Here is a 21,341-nt window from a genome sequence, read left to right as displayed (position 1 = left end):
TATAGCCACATGACTAAAGCAATAGTTATTCAAACCAAAATTCCCCTCCTGCATAAAGATTTCTTTAACCCAGTGAAATCTCAAGAAAAACTTATGACAAATAAGAAAATTACTTTTTCAACAAGGGAGAGTCAGTGTGAATCAATTAAACAAGAATTTATCAAACATTTACCATGTGTAAGGGTACTGTCTAAGTTCTAGGGTTATAAAAGGAAAAGGGAAAAATAATCAATTCCCATCCTCAAGAAGCTTACTTTTTACTGGGAGCATATAACAAGTAAACAGATAAATATAAAGATGACAATTTCTGAAAAGGGGAAAAAGCAGCAATAAAACAAAATAAAAACCTACACCAAGCTTGAAGATAAAACCAATTTTTTCTCCCCTAAGGATAGGTGCTGTTTATTCAGGTCAGAAAAAGTAAAGGGACATAATTTAGAAGTACTATAAGCTAAGTAACTCATTTTCTCAGCATTTATTTTGATTTTTTTTAAAGTTTCCTGAAATTATAAACTGGAGAAAAGTTTAAAATTGAAATTTATTTCATGTTCAGAAACATGTGGAAAAGGCAACAAACCTGACAGGAAAGCCTAAAGTATTATATTAAGACCTAAAAATATAAGGATAATATTTGCTCAATTTAGTTATAAAAGCAAACCTCAAATGATTTGACTCATAGTAATTTGTGACTTTCAACAAGGAATTCTGAGATTGAGAGGACTAATACTACATTAATAAGAAAAGGAAATTCAACATATTCCCTTGGGATTTATGTCTCTGGCAAACTAACAGCATGCCTTTCAAAAGTATACTGGTCATAGGGGGAGGCTAGGTGGCGCAGTGGATAAAGCACCGGCCCTGGAGTCAGGGGTACCTGGGTTCAAATCCGGTCTCAGACACTTAATAATTACTTAGCCGTGTGGCCTTGGGCAAGCCACTTACCCCCATTGCCTTGCAAAAAAAACTAAAAAAAAAAGTATACTGGTCATTAAAAATGTACAATACCATAAGATAGGTTGTATAAGTTCGACCACTTTCTTTCATGATTAAATGTTTCAGTCACTCTCCAAAAGTGTTAATTAACAAAAACATAGAGCAAAACTTCATTAAGTCAGTATGTCTTTTACCTGATGCCAAATGTCCAAAGGAAAACTGAAAAAATTCAGTCTAACATCTAGAAATTTTGTCTATATCATACCACACAAATACCAATTAATATATTTGGCTTCCCTTTGTTTACTCTAATGTTTGACATCATACAGATCCAGCCATATCTTGTATGCAGGTTCTTAGAACTATATCATATAGGTATGTTTGATTTTTAAAAATTTTACTGCAGATTTAATTTTTATCTGAAGTGACAGGATATCTATATAATTTCAACCTACTCTGAATAGATTTATTATTGAGGGCACCATCATCCTTCAAGTCACCCAAGTTAATGGCTTTAATATCATCTTTTGACTCCTTATCCTCCTTCACCCAACACATCCAATCAGTTGTCAGTTCTTGTTATAGCTACCTTCACAATTGCTCACAAACTCATCTCTCTACTCACAAAACTACCTTTAGGACCTCAAGCTAACCAGTACTTGGCCAGGGCATATTTTATTTTCCCATTCTCCAAATGAGGAAACAAAGATATAGCAAAATTAATTGCCATGTCCAAGGTTGAATAACAGATTAATAGGATACAAAGGTTCTTTTATTCTTAGATGAATTTATCATTCATTCAAACATTTATCACAAATCTACTAGGTAGCAAACCCCATGCTTGATGGTTTTAAGAAATGGCATCGAGATGTATACAACATAGCCCATGCCAAGAAGCTTTTAAGTTAAAGCTTTAATGATATCATATATGTAAAAAAGGCAAAATAAAAGACATTTTAAATACTATAAGTGATATAAAAATAGGACTATATGAATTTGAAGAAGGAAATAATTTATTGTTCAAGGTGGGGAAAATCAATGAAACTGTCATAGAAGGGTAAGGGAGAGGAATAAACATCTATTAAGTACCTACTATGTAAACTCTTAACAAGTATTTGATCCTCACAATAATCCTGGAAGGTAGATACTACTATTAGTCCCATTTTTACAGTTGAGAAAACTGAGATTTGCAGAGGACAAGTGATTTGCTCACAGCAAGTGCCCAAGTCTACTCAGGTCTAGAATAAATTGCATTTGAGCTCAACATTGAAGTTTAATGTAGGTATTTAGAGATAGAGAAGATTGCATGGGCAAAAAATACAGAATCATGGAGGCAAAGCACAAATAAAGATCATACAATGGCACGTAACAACATTTTAACTGAAATATAGGATTTAGGGAAGGTAATATTGGGGTTTATGGCAATAAAGACAGATTGCAACTAGTAGAAGACTGAATGCTAGGTTAAGAAATCTCAAAAGGAAAAAGAGAAAGACTAAAGGTTTTGAGCAGGGTAGTGATAAGATCACAATTTCCCTTTAGGATTATTAACCTGGCAATTAATATTAACAATCTACTCAATGGAAAAGAATAGAGAGAGATTAGATAAAAAGAAACCAGTTAAAAAGCTACCACAATAATCCAGACATTAGGTAATAAGGGAAGAATGAAAGGATAGAAGTTAACAATGTTCATATTTAGTTGAAAGGAATAAGGTTAAGAAGATTCAGCAAAGAAAAAAGTATTGGTTGGAGAGGTAGGAGATGATAGTTTTTCCTTTTAATTTCCTTGAACATACAGTGTCAGAAAGTCGAAGGACAAGGGTCCAGAAATGGGTATAGGATAAGTCTAGGGTATCATTTGCTACAGAGGTTAGAAGAAAGATGAGGACTGAGAAAATATTTGATTTCTTCAATCACAACCTTATTACTGTTTAGTTGATTAGTTTTGTCTGACTCTTTGTGACCCCATTTGAGGTTTTCTTGGCAGAGATATGGGAGGGGTTTGTCATTTCCTTCTCAAGTTCATTTTACCGTTAAGACAACTGAGGAAACAGGGTTAAGTGACTTGTCCAGGGTCATACAGCTAGTTTCTGAGACTAGATTTGAACTCAGATCCTCTCAGTTGTAAAGTGGACAAATAATTCACTATACCTCCTAGCTGCCCATTCACAACCAAAATCTTCTTGTTAATTGTATTTATTATTTAACATGGAATTAGTTATTTCTTTCAAAGAATGATACATTTACCTAAGTAAATCTGAAGGAGATGGTCACCAAAACTTATACAAAAGAGGGAGAGGATGAATACCTTCCCTAAAAAGGGATAGCTTTGTCAGTCTGTCTATTAACATTTACTGAGCACCTAATATGGGTTAGCGATTATATTAATTGTATCCTGATACAAAGAATGCAAAAGGCAAGTCCTCCTTTAAAGAAGTTCATATTTTAGGGAGCTACTACACCCACTAAAGTTGCAGCATCTGTTACAATAGAGGGTTTAATTGAGCAGAGCATGACAGAATCTTAACTAGTCTTGGAGGAAATTCAGGTTGTTCTCAGAGGATCATAGAGCTAGCATAGAGGGCAACCCTATCATTAGCACAGTTGTTCTAGGAGGATAGGTCACCTATGCCACTGTAGGGATGAACAAGGATGGGAGAGAGATGGGTCTCAGGAGGAGTTGTATCAGCAGATCACGTGGTAAGGTAGTGAGGTGATTACCCTGGGATGGAAGACTCTTGCCTTCCTCCAGATATTGCTGCCCTGGACAAAGCCATTCTTGCCAATGCTAATTAGAGCTTTGTACATCTACCATTCTGCTTCAGAGAGAGAGTGAGAGCGAGAGAGCGAGAGAGCGAGAGAGCGAGAGAGAGAGAGAGAGAGAGAGAGTGCACTTCCCTTGACAGTTTTTTAACGGACCTAAGCAAGAATTTACTTAAATGAAGAGGGCATCTTCTGAACCCCTGGCTAACAGTGCTAATGATTTCCTTAATGAGAAAAGAATTTTGACATGGAATGAACACAGAGAATGAAGGGGTTCCATTAGCTCAGGGTTCTCAACTGGTTTATGTAATGAGTCTGTTTGGCAATTTGGTGAAGCCTTTAGACCCTTTCTAAGGCAGCTAGGTGGCACAGTGGATAGGGTGCTGGACCCGGAGTTAGAAAGCCCTGAGAGCAAATCTCATGGGAACAACCAACATGAACTTGGACAGATTCCAAGAGAGAGAGAAGAATAGAAGGACCTGATACACTATGATCCATAGGGTCACAAAGAGTCTGACATAACTGTCTGAACAACAAAGTTAGGCAAGTAATTTAGCCTTTTCTCAGCCTCAGTTTAGTGAGGATAAAAATAGCATCTGCCTCCCAGAATGACTATATCAAATGAGATATTAATAAAGCATTTATCATAGAACCTAGCATATAATTGGCACTAACTAATACTTGTTCCCTTCCTCTTCTCAGAATAGAGTTGGTTACCTATTCATAATTAAAGGAAATGTCATATTTTAGCCAAGAGGTTAGTGGAAATAAAGATGATATTTTTTCCTTTTAATTTCCTTGAAATCAACCCAAAATAGGCTCCAGGTGAAAAAAGTTTGAGTTGATCTCCAAGATCTCTCAGTCTCTACATCCATTGAATACTGGATCTATGCCAGGATTCAGTGCTTTATCACCTAGAAAAGTACCTAATCCTTCTTATAGTGGTTATATAGAACATATCTTAAATTTTGTTTTAAAACACATATAGGAAACAATAAAAGAATCTTTACCAAAATCACAGTTAAGTCAGAGTCAACTGAAAATTAAACCTCCTTTTCTCTTTTAATTCTCCCTAAGAATATTGTTACATTTTTGTCTGGCATCTGAGTGTGGATCAAATGAAACAATCAAGATTGAGGAGGAAGGTGAAACTCCAGCACTCTTTCAGTATAAAAACATTAGAACTAAGTAAGAAAAAGAAAGGACTTGTGTGGATTGCAATTTTTTATAGCTTCTATATTTCCTGTTTCAATCACAACCATTGAGCTGCCTTTATACATCACCATTGTATGGTACCAGTGACTCAGATTCTTTTTTTTTTAATGTTGAAATATTACAGGGGTTTTGCATGATGATTGCTGGGTTGTCACCATGGTTATGCCTATGTGCTTGACTGCAAGATAACCATGAGACCCATTCTAAACATAACTTCTGATCAAATAGATTGGTGCAGTCCATCTGAGAGGCACTGTGACCCAGAGAGGAGCAGTGCAGTTGAATTGCCTTTGAATCCTGGCTTTGCTGTCTCTAGCTCTATTAGGACCACAACCAGTCCCTTAGCCTCTATGAACCCCTTTCCTGAATTGAATTCATTTCAAAGAACATTTATTAAGTATCATTTTAGCTCTTCCCTCACTTCTTGATTAGAACAAAAGATAGACAGGGTACCCTTCATGCTTGCTTTTCTTTTACCTACTCTCTTGACTCCTGGGTGATCCAGGAGGCAAGAGCTGACCCTATACATCTCTACCCCCGGGCTCTGAAGGAGGAGAGATGGAAGAGAGTCACAGACGCTTGCAACTCTACACTATTTATCTGAGCAGAGAGCTATCGGCTAAAGTTTTCATGAAATGGAGGACAAAAGACCCTTACCATTTGCTTGCCTGTTCATCCTAAGATCTAACAGACCTTACTATCTGCCTTGTTGCTACTTCCTGTCCCAGAATCACTCCCTTCATTTCTGTACCCTGAGGACCCCTAAACCTTACTCTCTGTAATGTTACTGAAAGACCTTAGGACTATCTTGCAATGTTAGCAAACTCTTTGGCATTTCATACATTTTGAGCTTCAATAAAAATGACTCTTTGAAAAAAGAGAGAATTTACTTATTATTTTTGATGTGATTAATTACAAGAAAACAAATGGACTCAGAATGCAAGTATTTAACAGGCAAATACTTACCACTGCTGGCACCTCTACAGTTTCCATTACTGGAATCCATAGGAAAATCTGAAATTATTCACAAAACATATAAAAATTATTAGCATATTTATTTTTAGAATGTTATTAACCCACAGATATCGACTAACATGTAAGCACTCTTCTGTATTGTTAATTTGACTCTCACTAAGTCAGAACCTTTCCTTCTTCTTTTGCTCCTTCCTTCCCCCACTTCACCCAGTCATCATAACTCAGCCCCTAAGAATTGATGGACTCATAAGATTTGAATTGTTCTATACTAGACCTGCGCTAGTCTCTCCCTCCTAAGACAACCTAAGGTTCACCACATCAGTGCCAGATTTAAAGGAGATGAGGGGATCAGAGTTAGCCCTACTGCAATTCAAAACTCCCCAGCCTCAACCTCACCTAGAAGCAGAGTTTATATAGAAATACCCAACTCTGACTAGCTATCAGGTACCTTCTTAAAGGGATTTCACAGGTACTATAATAATAACAATGTACGATTGAAATTTTGTAACATACAGCTCATAAAATAAAAAACCTTCTCAGAGAAGATGGTAACAATATTATTATCCTAAGAGCAGTTAGGTGATTCAGTGGATAGAGTCTAGGGCCTGAAGTCAGAAGACCCGAGTTCAAATTCAGCGAAGAAACTTAATGGCTCTGTGACTCTAGGCAAGTCACTCACTCTCTATTTGCCTCAATTTCATCATCTGTAAAATGAGGAAAATGATAGCACCTACTTCCCAGTATTATTGTAAAGATTAAATGAGATAATAATTGTGCCTGACATACACAGTTGTTATTCTTATTCTTATTGTTATTTTAACAGTGAGGAAACTGAGGGTCAGAAAATTTAAGTAACATGTTCAATATCACATAGCAAAAATGTGCAATAAGCTCACATCCAGGTTTTTTAAGTCCAATGTTCCTGAAAAGACATGAGGTCATTTCTAGGACTATTGTAGAGTTCTTCATACTAAATTTATTTTTAAATAATAGCAACTAACATTAATATAAAGGCAACAAATTGATCTTAGTTGATATAGCTGGTCTTGAGGTAGGTAAAACCTGAGTTCAAGTTCTGCCTTTGCCTCTACTAGCTGTGTTACCCCTGGCAAGTCATTTAACTGATCAGTGCCTCAGGTGACTCTATAAGACTTTTTTTTTTAGGTTTTTCCAAGGCAATGGGGTTAAGTGGCTTGCCCAAGGCCACATGGCTAGGTAATTATTAAGTGTCTGAAGCCGAATTTGAACTCAGGTAATCCTGACTCCAGGGCTGGTGCTCTATCCACTGCGCCACCTAGCCACCCCCTGTAAGACTTTGTTGAAGGGCAGTTGCTTCTGTGTTGGCACAGGGATTGTCTTTACTAGTTCAAATGATCAAATGAAAGAAGGATATATTTATAAAGATTTAGGCAAAGTGGCTATCACTTAGCAAACTCCTAATAATGCTTGTTCCCTCCACTACCATCCAGCTACTACCTACCCCTTCCCTAAGAGTTCCTGACATCAAAGGAGTCCTAAGTCTAGTGAAAAGAAAGTTACTGACACCTATATATAAGTTTGTTTTGTAATTCTAACAATTATATGTGTAATAATTAAGGAAAATGTATTCTCAGATTGAATGCCTACATTTTCTAGATCTATAATGAGTTGTTAAAATTACAAAATATGTATGTATATATTATATATGATTTTTAATATTTCTATTTATTTTATTAAATGAAAATTATCATTTAATTACAGCTAAGAAAAGATATATTTTCCTAAACTTATATAAATTCATCTCAAGCTTTGAGATTTGGAAAAAATCCAATTCCCATTCTGATTTTTTGGCTCCAGCTCAATGAAAATATGCAGTGAGAATTCAAATAATGTGATCATTTCATAGGATTCATTATTTGCATCAAAGGAACCTAGCTGTGAACAATATCTTCCTTGCCTTATCCCAGAAGGTACTGGATAAAAAAAGATTGAGGCCAAAATAATTATCCAACTTTCCTAAGTAAAGTATAGAATAAGGAAGTTTAGGGAAGGTCAGATACCCTTGTCTCTGTTGTTTTGGATTTCCCTGAGAGGTGATTTGGTGTTTTGTCTGGATAAGAGGGTGAAAAGGAAAGTGATAGAATACATAATTCAGACCAGTGGTGTGAAACTCAAGTAGAAATGGAACCACTAAAGCCTACAAAAGGATCTCTTTAGTCTATATTAATATTATCTATATTATGTTATATTGCATTTTATTTATTTTGTTAAATATTTCATAATTATATTTTAATCTGATTCCTACAAGCTATCCACCATTTTGACAACTCCGATTTAGATGAATAGTCTCCAAATTTTTTTTATTGTCCATCCCATCAGTAAATCTTTTGTACATGACCCCAATGTGCATCTGTCTACTTATAAAATATATACATATGTCATTCTACTAATCATTATGTGACTTATGAAATAAATGACATTTGAATGTTTTTTCTTTTTGCAAGGCAAGGGGGTTAAGTGAATTGCCCAAGGTCACACAGCTAGGTAATTATTAATTGTCTGAGGCCACATTTGAACTTAGTTCCTCCTGACTTCAGGTCTGTGCTTGATCCACTGCGCCACCTAGCTGCCCTTCATTAAAATTTTTAAAAGATAGCATGGTAATCATTGATATCAAATCATCGATGTATATCAAAGTATTGATACCACTAGTGACGTGGTTAGATATGAAATTTAGGAAAATGATTTTGGCAGCTCTGTGGTGAAATGATTGTAGTGATGAGAGACTTGACCAATTATAAGTCTATTGTAATAATTCAGGTAGAAGGTGATGAGTTACTAAACTATAGTGATATGCCAGTGGAGAAGGGGACTTATATGACAGATGCTGAGAATGTAGAGATGATAAAATTTGGGACTAACTGAATATTTGACCAAAAAAAAGAGTTAAGAATAGAGTCAAAGTTGAATATCTGAGTGATGGGAAAAATGACAGTATCCTCAACATAATTAAGAAGTTCAGAAGAGGGGAAGAGGATGAATTCTCTTGTAGATGTCTTTTGTTTGAAATGCCTCTTAAAATAATTTTTAAACAGGTACTTCATATTGTGTTTCCAGAGTTGAAAAGAAAGATTAGGCATATATATATATATATATATATATATATATATATCCATAAATCACTAAAAATGAGACAATGTGCAAAGAGAAGGCTTAGGATCAACCCCCCTGGGAAGCACACACAAGTATGGTATGTAATGATAGGTATCAATCCAGAAAAGTAGACTTGGAAGGAGTGATCAGAAAGGTAGAAGATGAACCAAGTGAGAGCAGAAAGGAAGGAGAAAATACCAGGAATAAAAGGGTGATCAATAATGTCAAATGCTGCAGAAAGATCAAGAATTATAGAGACCAGTGAAAGATCATAAAACTTGACAATTAAGAGATCACTGGTAACTTTGAAGAATGAAATTTCACTAAGAAAGGAGTCTAGGATAAGGAAATTGAGAACCTAAGGCCAAGAAAGTTGTGCTTTACAGGGAAATAGGGATATTCAGAAGGGAGTGGGTTTGGGTTTTTTTGGGGTTTTTTTGAGGGGGGGGAGATAAAATAATTACAATCCATCCACTCCTGTATTTCTTTTGTTACATATTCTCATAAAAGATATAGAAGTAAGGGCAACTGGATAGATAGAGCACTGGCCCTAGAGGGGCCTGAAGGATCTGAATTCCAATCCAATGTCAGACTTAATGACTGCTGTGTGACTTTGGGCAAGTCACTTAACCCCACTGCCTTATATATATATATATATATATATATATGTGTGTGTGTGTGTGTGTGTGTGTGTGTGTGTGTGTGTATACACACACACACAAGTGGGAGAGAGAAGATGATTCTTCTAACAGAAATGCTTTTTACATTCAAAGGTAAGTAGTCAGTCAAAAAAACATTTATAAAGCACCTATTATGGGCTAGGAACTCTGCTAATTGCTGAGGATACCAAAAAAAGAGTCAAAAACACAAAAAAACTGCATAACTTTCTTTCAAACCTCAATACTGTAAAGTTTTGGATGAATTATCCTTTTGAATTGTCAAGGCTGTGACTCAGCTCTGTTGGTACAAATAAATGAGAACTTACACCCCACACACACACACCTTGAAAAGGCACCATTAAATACAGCAAACATTTATAAGTGACTACTGTGTATAAAGCGTACTATTCAAGAACCTAGGAGTACAAAGACAAAAAAAACTCATTTCCTTAAGGAGCTTATATCCTAGGGAGGAGGAAGGGATTCAACATAGACATGGCAAAGTAAATAGAAAGTAAGCTGATGAGAGAGGAGTGCATCAACAAGTAGGAAGAACAGGGGAAGCTTTCAGAGGAGCATTGGCCCTTGAATGAAGATTCTGAGAGACTAGATTCAACAAATATGTTACTAAGAACCTATTTTGTGCTAAGCAGAGAAATTACAAACTCAGAACAAAAATCAACTCTTGTTTTCCTGCTCTTAACTTCTAGGGGTGAGGAGGGGAGAATGCAAGGGTGTGCACCACACATAGATGAAAAAAAAATAAGCAGTGGTGCAGAAACTCCTATCCACTGTGTTAAGTCAAGAAGACTTAACTTACCGAGTTCACATCTTAGAAACCTGCTAGCTGTATGGCTCTGGGTAACTCATTTAATGATTCTATTTGACTCAGTTTCCTCAACTGTAAAATGAACTGGAAATGGCAAACTATTCCTGTACCTTTGCCAATAAAACCCAAATAAGATTATAAAGACTCATTCTGCTTTAATTCATTATTAGACTGAAGCTGCAGTCGCCATGTAATTCTTTTTTTTGTTGTTGTTTGCTTGTTTGTTTTTTAGGTTTTTTGCAAGGCAAATGAGGTTAAGTGGATTACCCAAGGCCACACAGCTAGGTAATTATTAAGTGTCTGAGGCCGGATTTGAACCCAGGTACTCCTGACTCCAAAGCCAGTGCTTTATCCACTACACCACCTAGCCGCCCCGCCCCCATGAAATTCTTACCAGACTCCACTATGCCTCACTGCTTTTCAATCCCAGACTAAAATAGTTATAGGGTACAATGGTGTGGTGGGCTGGAATCAGAGGTTTTGAATTCAAATTCCAGTTCTACTTAGTATTTCTATAAACCTATGCAAGTTCCTTTACCTCTACAGACCTCAGTTTCATCATCTGTCAAAAGAATGATTTAGATCTCTAAGGTCTCTATCTCTTAATTTAGTAGCTATGCAAAGCATTAGCTATAAATAAAATTGAATACAACCAACTGACAGAGAATAATAATATTTTCCCTTTATATCATCTAAAATAATTTATAATTTTTACAATTTCAATTACACCCAAAGTAATGTATAATTTCTCCAAGGGAGAAATATTAATCTCTATTTTTCTCTTGAAACTTAAATTTTCCATTTTTTTTAGATCATCTCATTTCCCCCTCTCCCCTTTACAACCCTGTGTATCACACTAAATAATTCTTCATTTTTGGTATTTATTCCCTCAAATATTTGTAGACTGGGGATAAAGAAAAGACTCTCTGTTCTTCCTAGAGTAGAGAAATGATTCAACTGCAGTTCATACATGTGAAAGTTTGCTTCCCTTAGGTTCTGCCAAGATTGAGAAGACCCTGAGGAATCACTTGAGCAAGAGATTTAGTAACATAAGATTTGGTGATCAAGAAAGTCAAATCCAAAGGACAAATGAGTAGAGAATCTTTGGCAAACCCAGTGAATGTGCTTTATAAATTTTTATTAAATGTCAGCATATAATAGGTGTTTTTGCATACTTTGTTTCAATGTTTCTGAGATAAAGCAAACTGCCTTTAAGGGATTTTCATGAATCTGAGATTCATACCTATCTGTATAAATTAATATTCAATTCGTTAATTCTAAAACAAAAATAAGGTCTGCCTTTCCACTTTCATTCCAAGTTGAAGATTATACCTACAAACAAAATACCAATATTTCTGATTAAAAAAGAAAAATTCAGTTCCAACTTGAAGTCTTATCTATAGGACAACAAACATCTGATTTACTTGAATTTTTCACTGAATCTATGCACTGAATAGAAGAATGAATTATTTACACTGTCAATTATACACACAAACAGTCCTTGAATAAATGTTTGACTGGAAGAAATTTAATGCTGATTCTACCAATCCTTCTACTATTTTTGAGTTAGTAATAGAATTTAAAGATTCTCTGTACTAAATTAAAGTGATCAGTTTTGTTAATTTTGAGATAGTCCTTATTTTTTTCTAATAACATATAAAGATTAGATTCTAAGAAAAATTATTGTCTAAAATGGATAAAACTAAATGGCCCTTGCCATAAGAGGTAACTATGAGTGCAGTGGGTAGAGTACCAGACCTGGAGTTAGAAAGACCTCAGACATTTACTAGCTGTGTGACCCTAGGCAAGTCATTTAACCTCTACTTAACTCAGTTTCTTCAACTTTAAAATGGAAATAATAAAATTTATTCCCACCCACCCCCCAGGGTTGTTGCAAGGATCAAATGAGATCATATTTGCAAAGCACTTTGCAAACTTTAAAACGCTATTTAAGTGCTAGTTCTAAGAAAATGCCTAGCCTTTCTAGTATGAAATCAAAGACTGAACAGATCAAGACACAAGGCAGATGCTTCTTATAGCTGCAGACCAAGAAGTATAAAAATTATTTCATGGACTGGCCTACCATGACCAAACTAATCTGGGGAAGGGAATAAGCTTCTATGTTCTACCTACTATTTGCCATGCATTATACTAAGCACTTTCCCTTAACTACCCCCCAAATATTATGTTATTTGATCCTCACAATAATCCTGGGAAGTAGATTCTATTATTATTAGCTTTGTTTTACAATTGAGGAATCTGTGGCAAATGAAAGTTAAGTGATCTGTTCAAGGTCATTCAGCTAATAAATATATGAGGCAGGATTTGAACCCAGGTCTTCCCAACTCCTGGCCAGGCACTTTTTCAACTCTGCCGCCTGCTGTCCTGAACCTGATTTGGGTGCTTTTAAAATTACAATGTCTCAGTCAAGAGACAGTGAGTCACAGCCAATGATGAAATGGCAATGAGTCAGCAAGTTCAAATCCTAACTAGAAGATAAACTTGCTCTGTGACCCTGGACAAGCTGTTTAAATTCTCTGTGCCCAAGACAACTCCTCAAAACTACATAACAGAGCATGAGCCCATCTGGATTGGCTGTAGTTTTCTTTGTGGACTTTCCTTTACTGGTGAAATCACAGGTCCCCTATAAAAGGGGTAGGGTGGGAAGCATTTAGGGAAGGAAATGAGCATTTATTAAGTGCCTACTGTATACCAAGTACTGTATTAGGAACTTTTATAAAATATTATCTTATTTGATTCTCATAAGAATCCTAGAGGTAAGTCTACAATTTGTTTTATAAGACATGAGGTAGAGTTTAAGCAATTTGCCCAAGATTTCACATATAGTCAGTAAATGTCTGAGGCCACATTTGAACTTGAGTCTTCCTATCTCCAGGTCCAGTGTTCTATCCACTGTACCACACCTAATTGTTTTCCAAAAGGGAGAGAGAGAGAGACAGAGAGACAGAGATTTAATAGACCTGTAAGTTTAGAAATAATTCTTGGTCTTTACATAACAAACACATATTAGGACCAGGCTGCCTCAGTTTGGCACTAGACCCTGAATACAGGGAAAGACAGATTTCTATGCATTAAAAGAAAACAATAACCAGGATATAAACCAGGATACAAGATTAGGTAATCTGATTTCTAATTGAAGGAAACATTAAGGAGTTTCCAAGTTGGGAGGGGAAGAGCAAACAGTACAATTCCCGGAAATCAGAAAAAGAGGTGTCCCACTCCCCACCAAGTGTCTGCATCCAATTAAAGGAACAAAGAAACAATAACTAATTGATCAAGTTGGGGCCAGTTTACAGATAAGAAGGATTGCTTGAGATGTAAAAGTGTGAGAAAACTCCTTGCAACAATTTTTGGATTTCTGACTGGATTTCTGGTGAGTATAAACTAAGTCCTTGGTTAAAGGTCTAAGGAACAGGTAGAGGTTGTCCCATTTTCCAGTCACACAGGGCTAGATTCAAACTATGCAATAAATTTTGCTCCCAGTTTCCATAATTTAATAGTTTTCTCACAAGATAGAGATTGAACTAGACCCATAATTGAATAGAAAGGGAAATGAGCTAGATCCAGAACTGAGTCACAAGATGGAGCCAGAGTAGTTCACTCAATTCCCAATAGTTTGATTGTTGTTGTATCTTTCTGTCATGTCCAGCTCTCTGTGACCCCATTTGAGGTTAATTTGGCAACGATCCTGGGGGTGATTTGCCATTTCCTTCTTAAATTCATTTTATAGATGAAGAACTGAGGCAAACAGGGTTAAATAATTTGTCCGGCGTCACATGGCTAGTAAGTGCCTGAAGCCAAATTTGAACTCAGGTCCTCCATTTGAGGACCAGCATTTTCTCACATCATCAGCCAGCAATAATAGTTTGACTGTAACTTTGTAAAACAGAGCTCCTAATTTAGCTAACTTGAAAATAGAGGACATTTAAAGATAAGGAAACATCCAGGACTAGAATTTCTCTATGTCTCTCAGGTGACTATAGTCTAAGGTTCAGTCTTAGACCCATTATGTAAAGAGTATCTTCTTGAAACTATAATCCTAACAATAGCAAATCGCCTCTCCCTTTATTCTGGAAACACTGGAGAAAATGAGATGAGCTCAGTCTATCAGACTGGTCTAGCCCCTGGCTAGTTCTACCATCATAATAACCATAACACCACAATTGAATACCATCAACTTATTTTGAATACCTTTATTCAGCCCTGGTCTGATGGAGAGCGGACCTTGGCAAACTACTTTGAAAGTGTAAACTTCCACTGTATCATTTCATTACCTAAAAAAAAGATCTCTTCTGGCACATTACATAGCAACTTAAAGTCTGATTCTATTCCCTCACAAAAACCTTCAGAGTAGTTTATCCACATTGGTTGTTGAATAATTCATCTTATTTAATCCAATGATTTGGAGAAACTGTCCTGTTATGATAGAGAATCAGTCTTACAGTCGTTAAGACTTGGATTCACCAGTAAATGTCCTTCAATTGGGGAATGGTTTATCAAACTGTGGTATATGTATGTCATGGAATACTATTGTTCTATTAGAAACCTGGAGGGACAGGATTTCAGGGAAACCTGGAGGGATTTGCATGAACTGATGCTGAGTGAGATGAGCAGAACCAGAAAAACACTGTACACCCTAACAGCAACATGGGAGTGATGTTCAACCTTGAAGGACTTGCTCATTCCATCAGCGCAACAATTGGGAACAATTTTTGGCTGTCTGCAAAGGAGAGTACCATCTGTATCCAGATAAGGAGCTGTGGAGTTTGAACAAAGTACAAGGACTATTCCCTTTAATTCGGAAAAAAAAAAAACCCAGATGTCTTATGGTTTGATCTGGTTACCTCTGAGAATTCTGTTCTCTTTAAGGATATGATTTCTCTCTCATCACGCCCAATTTGGATTGAGGTACAACATGGAAACAAAGTAAAGACTGACGGAGTGCTATCTGTGGGGTGGGGGTGGGGGGAGGGTAGCAAGATTGGGGGAAAACTGTAAAACTCAAATAATATCTTTAATAAAAATTTAAAAAAAAAGACTTGGATTCAAGTCTTTATTCTTGACTTCACAGTAGCAATGTAACAGCAGGAAAATCATCACCTTTTCTGGCCTCATGCAATTCTTTAAAACCAAAAGTTACAGAAGAGTTCTTAATATGCAACAAGTGAAGGAGTCTCCATACCTCAGGTTCTCCTATTGATGAAATCACAAGTTTCCATCCTACCTCCTTCTTGGTTGCCCTCAAAATCATGACTTCTGAACAAATGTAGAATGACAATAAATGTTAACAATAGACGATAGTAAATGAGAATATTCCCTTCTTAAGAAATCACAATCTAATATACATCCAAAACATTCCTGAGTTGACTATTAGCATAACCAATTTTCTTTTATTCCAATGGTGAGAATGAGTTTTTGTTGTGTGTTGTTGTTGTAGGAATTTTTTTCAGTTGAGTAGCTAACTCAAAATACATATTAAATGACCTTTTGAAAATTTAAGCCAGAAAAAAAGAGTTCCCCTAAGAAAAAATAAAAAAGTGAACTAGAAAGAGATAAGAGATATTTATATGCCTTTTGCAATTAATATGAAGAGTATCAGGCACTGCGAATGTATTCAATTGAATACCACAAATATGAATTTCATTAAAAAAGAGAGAAAAACTTTCAATATCAAATCCCTAGATGGGAAGCAATCTTATTAAAAACTCTTTGGTACATAGGCATTGTATTGTCTTAAAGAGAAAAATAAAGGGATTTCTAAAAAAAATTATAGTAACCTGATTCTGACCTTACTGGTTAAATGCAATGAGACCCTCAAAAAAAGAATTTGTTGTTGAAATACATCTGAGTATGTGTCTGCACACACAAAAGCATGTACACCAACACCTGTTTGTGTTTTTTCTCATTCCCCTTCTAGAACTTTTTTTCTATTAAAGATGAGTCTGGAAAAATCATGAATATTTTAGTACTGGGTAGGGGGAGCTCAGAAATCAGGTTGCCATTGACTGAAAGAATGTTTTTGTGCATTTATTCTGGAATCATTCAATGAGATTACTGTGCTACTATTGGTTTGGTCCTAGGCAATAGGTAACTTGGGAGCACTTTTACTGAAAATGCCTCTCTTCAGCATCAAATGGGATTTCTTTGAGAAGCTCCTGACCTGCCCAATTCACCTTCAGATCAGATCTCCTTCAGGTCTTTTATAAAGACCCACAGCTCCTGTGAAGGAAGTTTACAAACACCTCACAATGTGAGCCATTGCCACCACCCTGTCCTCAAACATGGTCTGAGAGAAACACCTGCCTTTAAGAGTTTCTAAATGATTGACAAAGTCTACTGTAGATATCTCTACAGTCTGTCTGTATAATGAATACTGAGGCATGGGACTACTATTTGAACAACTAGCAGGTTAGGTAGAAAAAATCTTTGGAACCAGTTGTGTTATATAAAACCAGCTCTTGGTTCAATATCAGTAATATCAATTTAAATTTCTATAGCATTTTAAACTAACAAAACCTTGCCCATAATCACAATGTAAAGTAGATGGTTCAAGTATTATTATTGTTCCCTTTTTTTGCAGATGTGGAAATTTATTTCAGAGACAGAATTCAAAATCCAGTTTCTTTACATTAAGCTTAGTACCCAGTTCTCTATATCACACTGCCATGCCAAAGGGAGAAAAAAAATATTTCATAAAGGTGATAATGATGGCTGGATAGAGACTGAATCCAGGATTTCATTGGTGAGGATTCTCTGTTATCAATGCAAGTCAGCCACTTTGTCTGCAGCTTACAATCTGAGAGAACTCTCTGGAGAGCTGACTAGTGACTAAAGCAACTTTGCCAAAAGTCATAAAACCAGCATTTCAGATGCATGACTCTCAACGATCATATATAATGAACCATGGTTGGGGAAGGCAGGGGGACAGAAATCACAAAAATTTTTGTACTTCAATAGCCAAAGTTTTATAAGTATGATCACCAAAAAACAATATTATGATTTCCTTTTTCTTCCCAGACAGGAAAGGACAATAAAATGAGGGTAAATGATGGTCCATAAACTTTTTAAAGACAATGTCCTGATCATCAACAGTTATCTGTAGCTAGTCATAGATTGAGGGAAAGGATTTAAGAGGAAAAAATTGAATTTTTTAAGCGAAAAGTAACAGAGAAGACAACAAATATGTGAATTTAGAAATGAAAAGAGTTCATCTGAAATATGAGGGCAAGGTTGTGGGTTTGTTTTTTTAAAGGCACTAAAGTATTGAATTTACTTTTAAAATTGATGAAGGATAAAATTAGAAGTCTGGGTTAGATGGTAGATGGGGAGAGAGGGAGTTAGTTGGATTAAACATTTCCAAGTGAATTTGTTTCATTAGGATATTAGATCTTACTGAGAACACAATTGGAATGAAATGTGCAAACAATGATTGGTTCCATTCTGTGTAGAGTTGTAATAAAGTTTTATGAGTAAGTGTGGGCAGGGCAAGATAGAAGCAAATGGGGAGTTAAAAAGAAAAAAAAATTTGAAGAGATTAGCTGCCTGTCGGAAAGAGTAAAATGAAAGTATAAAAAGGTCAGGTTGCATGGACAGTGGAGGTAGATGTTGAATGAAAAAGGAAGGGTAGGAAGACTACATGAAGAGAAAGAAGAGTAAGATTAAGAAGAAAATGGTTCTTTTGTAAAGGCATAATAATAAAAAGCTATAAAGTTCTTTGCAAATTTTAAAGTACAATGTAAATATCAATTATTATTGTTTTTATTATTATTATTATTATTATTATTATTATTATCCAAAACTCTTTTTCCAGTTCACTTAAAAGAATGTTTTTTTTCAAAAAGGAAGTTTTAGTAATGAGACAAGAGAAAAGTAAAAATTCATCAGGAGTTCACAGTAGTTTTTTATAACTTGTTTCCAGCATGGACTGAAGAACTATTTATCTCAGTGAAGCTAGGGAGGGAATTTAAGGTAAAGACAGTTGCCCAAATTAGAATTTGGCCAGCACACTACAGTTACAATCTATGCATTGTAGCCAGGTTACATAAAAAGTGGCTGCAAGAGGAAAAGAGCCCAGTTCTCTGTTTTACCCAAATATCACACCAGAAAGTTAAAAAGAAGGTGCTTTCTCTCCAAATGACATGTGTGAGGGTCTATATTTTAGTCAATGTAGGAAACTCATCCAACACAATCATAACCCATTTCTTACTTAATAGCTGGGTCCTAGGGAATTGCTTGAGGAACATGGAGATGTACCAACACAGCCAGTAGTAAGGATCAGAGGAGAGCCTAACCCCAAACCCATAATATTAGCTGTCTAGAACTCGATGCTGCCTAAAGAGAAGGAAATTGAATAAATGAAGTTATCCAGAAAACTGGAGAGAAGGTTTTGTTGTGAAAGATTAATAAAACCGAAGATATGTTAAGAGATATACAGCTTGGTCAAAAGAGAAGCTTGCTAGTATGTACAATATCGTTCCTTTGAATACATGAGAGGTAGAGAGGGGTTACTTAACTCTCCATTAGCTATTTAATATGAAAGGAATGGACAGAGTATTAAGGGAATGAGAGATCATATATCCTAGGGCAAGGAGCATCGTTGGGAAGGGGAGTGAATCAAGACTTGGAGGGATTCTTACTGGTGAAGAAATAATTAAGAGTGTGACTACCCTTCTGAACTAGATTAGATCATAAGGGGAAAAGTAAAGTGAGATGGGGTGAAGGCAAGGAACCAGGACTAGAAATGAAACAGGATCCAAGAAGGGAAAGGGCTATTTACTCAGGGCAGGGACAGATCCAGCACTCACCAGCTCCATCAGCAGTGACTATGGCCTCAGGAGAGATGCAGACACCCCTATCATAGACTGGCAATTCTTCGCAGGCCAAGCTCTCTGGCCAGGAGTGCCGGTACTTGATGAGGACGGGCTCACACCCCTGACGAGCTCTCTCGCACACAGACTTGCAAGGCTTGATGGGCTCATGCTGGAAGTCAATAGTACATATAGGTGCATACATAGCACAGAGGAAGAAGAGCAGGTCTGGGCTGCATCGGGTTCCCAGCAGGCCTTCAAATTGTTCGATGGCCAGGATGGCATTCGCCTGGGTGCTGTGGTGCAGGTGGTTGGGCATCTTAGTCATGTTCCAGGGAAGGGACTTGCACAGGGGGATGCGCACAGGTTCACAGGCTGCACTCTGGGCTCCAGGCACCTGGCTAAGAAAGATGCCTGCCATAGCAAACAGAAGCAGCAGCAGCATTTCTCCAGAGCTGCAGCAGTCAACCATAATCCCGGTAGAATGGGGCAGAGAGTCTAGAAAGCTAAAGGAGGCGGAGAAACCTTTTGCCTCTTCTTTCCTCCTTTTCCAATGATCAGTGAGTTTCTTCCCTCCAAGCAGTCTTCCAGCCTTTCTTGGATCAGATTCCCCTACTAATGTCCTACCGGCTTCTCAAAGAAGTCACTGCTGGGGCGGCTGCTGCTGCTCTCAGTTCTCACCAGCATCTATTCATATCCCTTCTCTCAGGCAGATAAATCGGATAAGAAGAAAACAAGAAGGGGAAAAAGCCCAAACAAACACAAAAGTGGGATTCAGTTGTTTGTGGTGGGAAGGTCAGGTCCTCTGTATCCCTGAAAGCAGCCAAAAGAAGCACGAAATTCTCCAAAAAGAAAAGAGGAGAAAAGGGGGGAGGCAGAAGATGGGGGAGGGGAGAAATAGGGAAGGGGGAGGGGAGAAAAGAAAAATGGGGAGAAAATGCCTTTTTTCCCAAAGAGGGAAAGAATTGAGTAAGTTTGTCAGTCTTTAAGTGGTGGTTAAGGGAGAGGGTGCGCAGGCACTGAATTTCTGGGTTGTGTTGTGGCTGCTAGGAGGGACAGGACCAGCTTTGAAATGAGGTCTGTGCTTCCAACCCAGCTCCTTTTCACGTTCGTACCTCATGGCCAAAGAGGGAGCTCCTCCTCCTGCCGGAGTCCCAGCCCTCCCCAGTCTTCTCCTCTTCTCAGAAAAGAAGGGGAGGGAAGAGAAGGTGATGGGGGACGTTAGTGAGAGGGGGGATGCAGATGGGGATGGGGGAGGGGAAACTAAAGAGCTAAGCAGATGAGATGACCTGAGGCAGCGTTGACTCAGTTCCTATAAGGCACCCTCAACCCCTTTCTCCTGCTTATTTCATTGAAAGCTGCAGACCCACATTCTCTCACCTCAACCATTGTTTCTGTAGAGTGTTAAACTTGGGGGGGGGGGTCGAAAGAAAACAGCTACTGGAAAGTCATTTTAAAACGTGAAGGTAGCAGACAACTTCAGATAGCGATGGTGCGATAGTGTGCTCATTTGAACATAAACCTAGCTGGCCCGAGCATCATTTTTAAATGAGCATTGGGATGGGGAGCAGTTACTCTGCAAGCTATAGCAGCAAGAAAATCCTACCCATAAAGATATTATCTTGCCCCAAGGGAGCAGCTTTCCTATTGATTTCAATTTGCCCTGTGTAATCATAACTTCTTTGCCTTCCAAGCTCTAGTGAAAAAAACCAGACAGCTTCGCCAAAACACTTGGGAGTTGTGCTTAATTGTTTCTGATTTTACTCTTTCAAATAAAATGGCTGTTATTATCAAATGCTTCTGCCTACATCCTTTCTCTAGCCCTTTAAAGAAATCTATGGGAAAATTGCACCATGCTGGAAAAAAAAAAAGCCCTTCCCTCCACTAACCTCCCCCCTCACCCAGATGAATTCAATCTAGAGGAGAAAATAGAAAGCAGATCTCCTCACAGTCTGCTTCTTCCCACTAATGTAACCTCCCTCTCCTCCACCCCCACTCCCCTTCC

At 37.2% G+C, this 21,341-nt stretch overlaps 1 protein-coding gene across 1 annotated transcript in view; it reads right to left on the bottom strand.

Moving 5' to 3' along the window:
* Nucleotides 1-20,462, bottom strand: part of FRZB (frizzled related protein) — a 51,329-nt gene extending 30,867 nt beyond the window's left edge. Inside the window, exons 1-2 of the mRNA XM_074215556.1 lie at nucleotides 19,334-20,462; nucleotides 5,880-5,927 (exon numbers count right to left, since the gene is read on the bottom strand). Coding sequence (XP_074071657.1) covers nucleotides 5,880-5,927; nucleotides 19,334-19,808 — 523 coding nt within the window. The 5' untranslated portion in view covers nucleotides 19,809-20,462. The remainder of the gene's footprint in view (nucleotides 1-5,879; nucleotides 5,928-19,333) is intronic.
* Nucleotides 20,463-21,341: the final 879 nt, after the last annotated feature.

Source organism: Macrotis lagotis, chromosome 1, assembly GCF_037893015.1.
Source record: "Macrotis lagotis isolate mMagLag1 chromosome 1, bilby.v1.9.chrom.fasta, whole genome shotgun sequence".
In the NCBI taxonomy this organism is placed as follows: Eukaryota; Metazoa; Chordata; class Mammalia; order Peramelemorphia; family Peramelidae; genus Macrotis; species Macrotis lagotis.
This window is presented reverse-complemented; position numbering and strand designations above follow the sequence as displayed.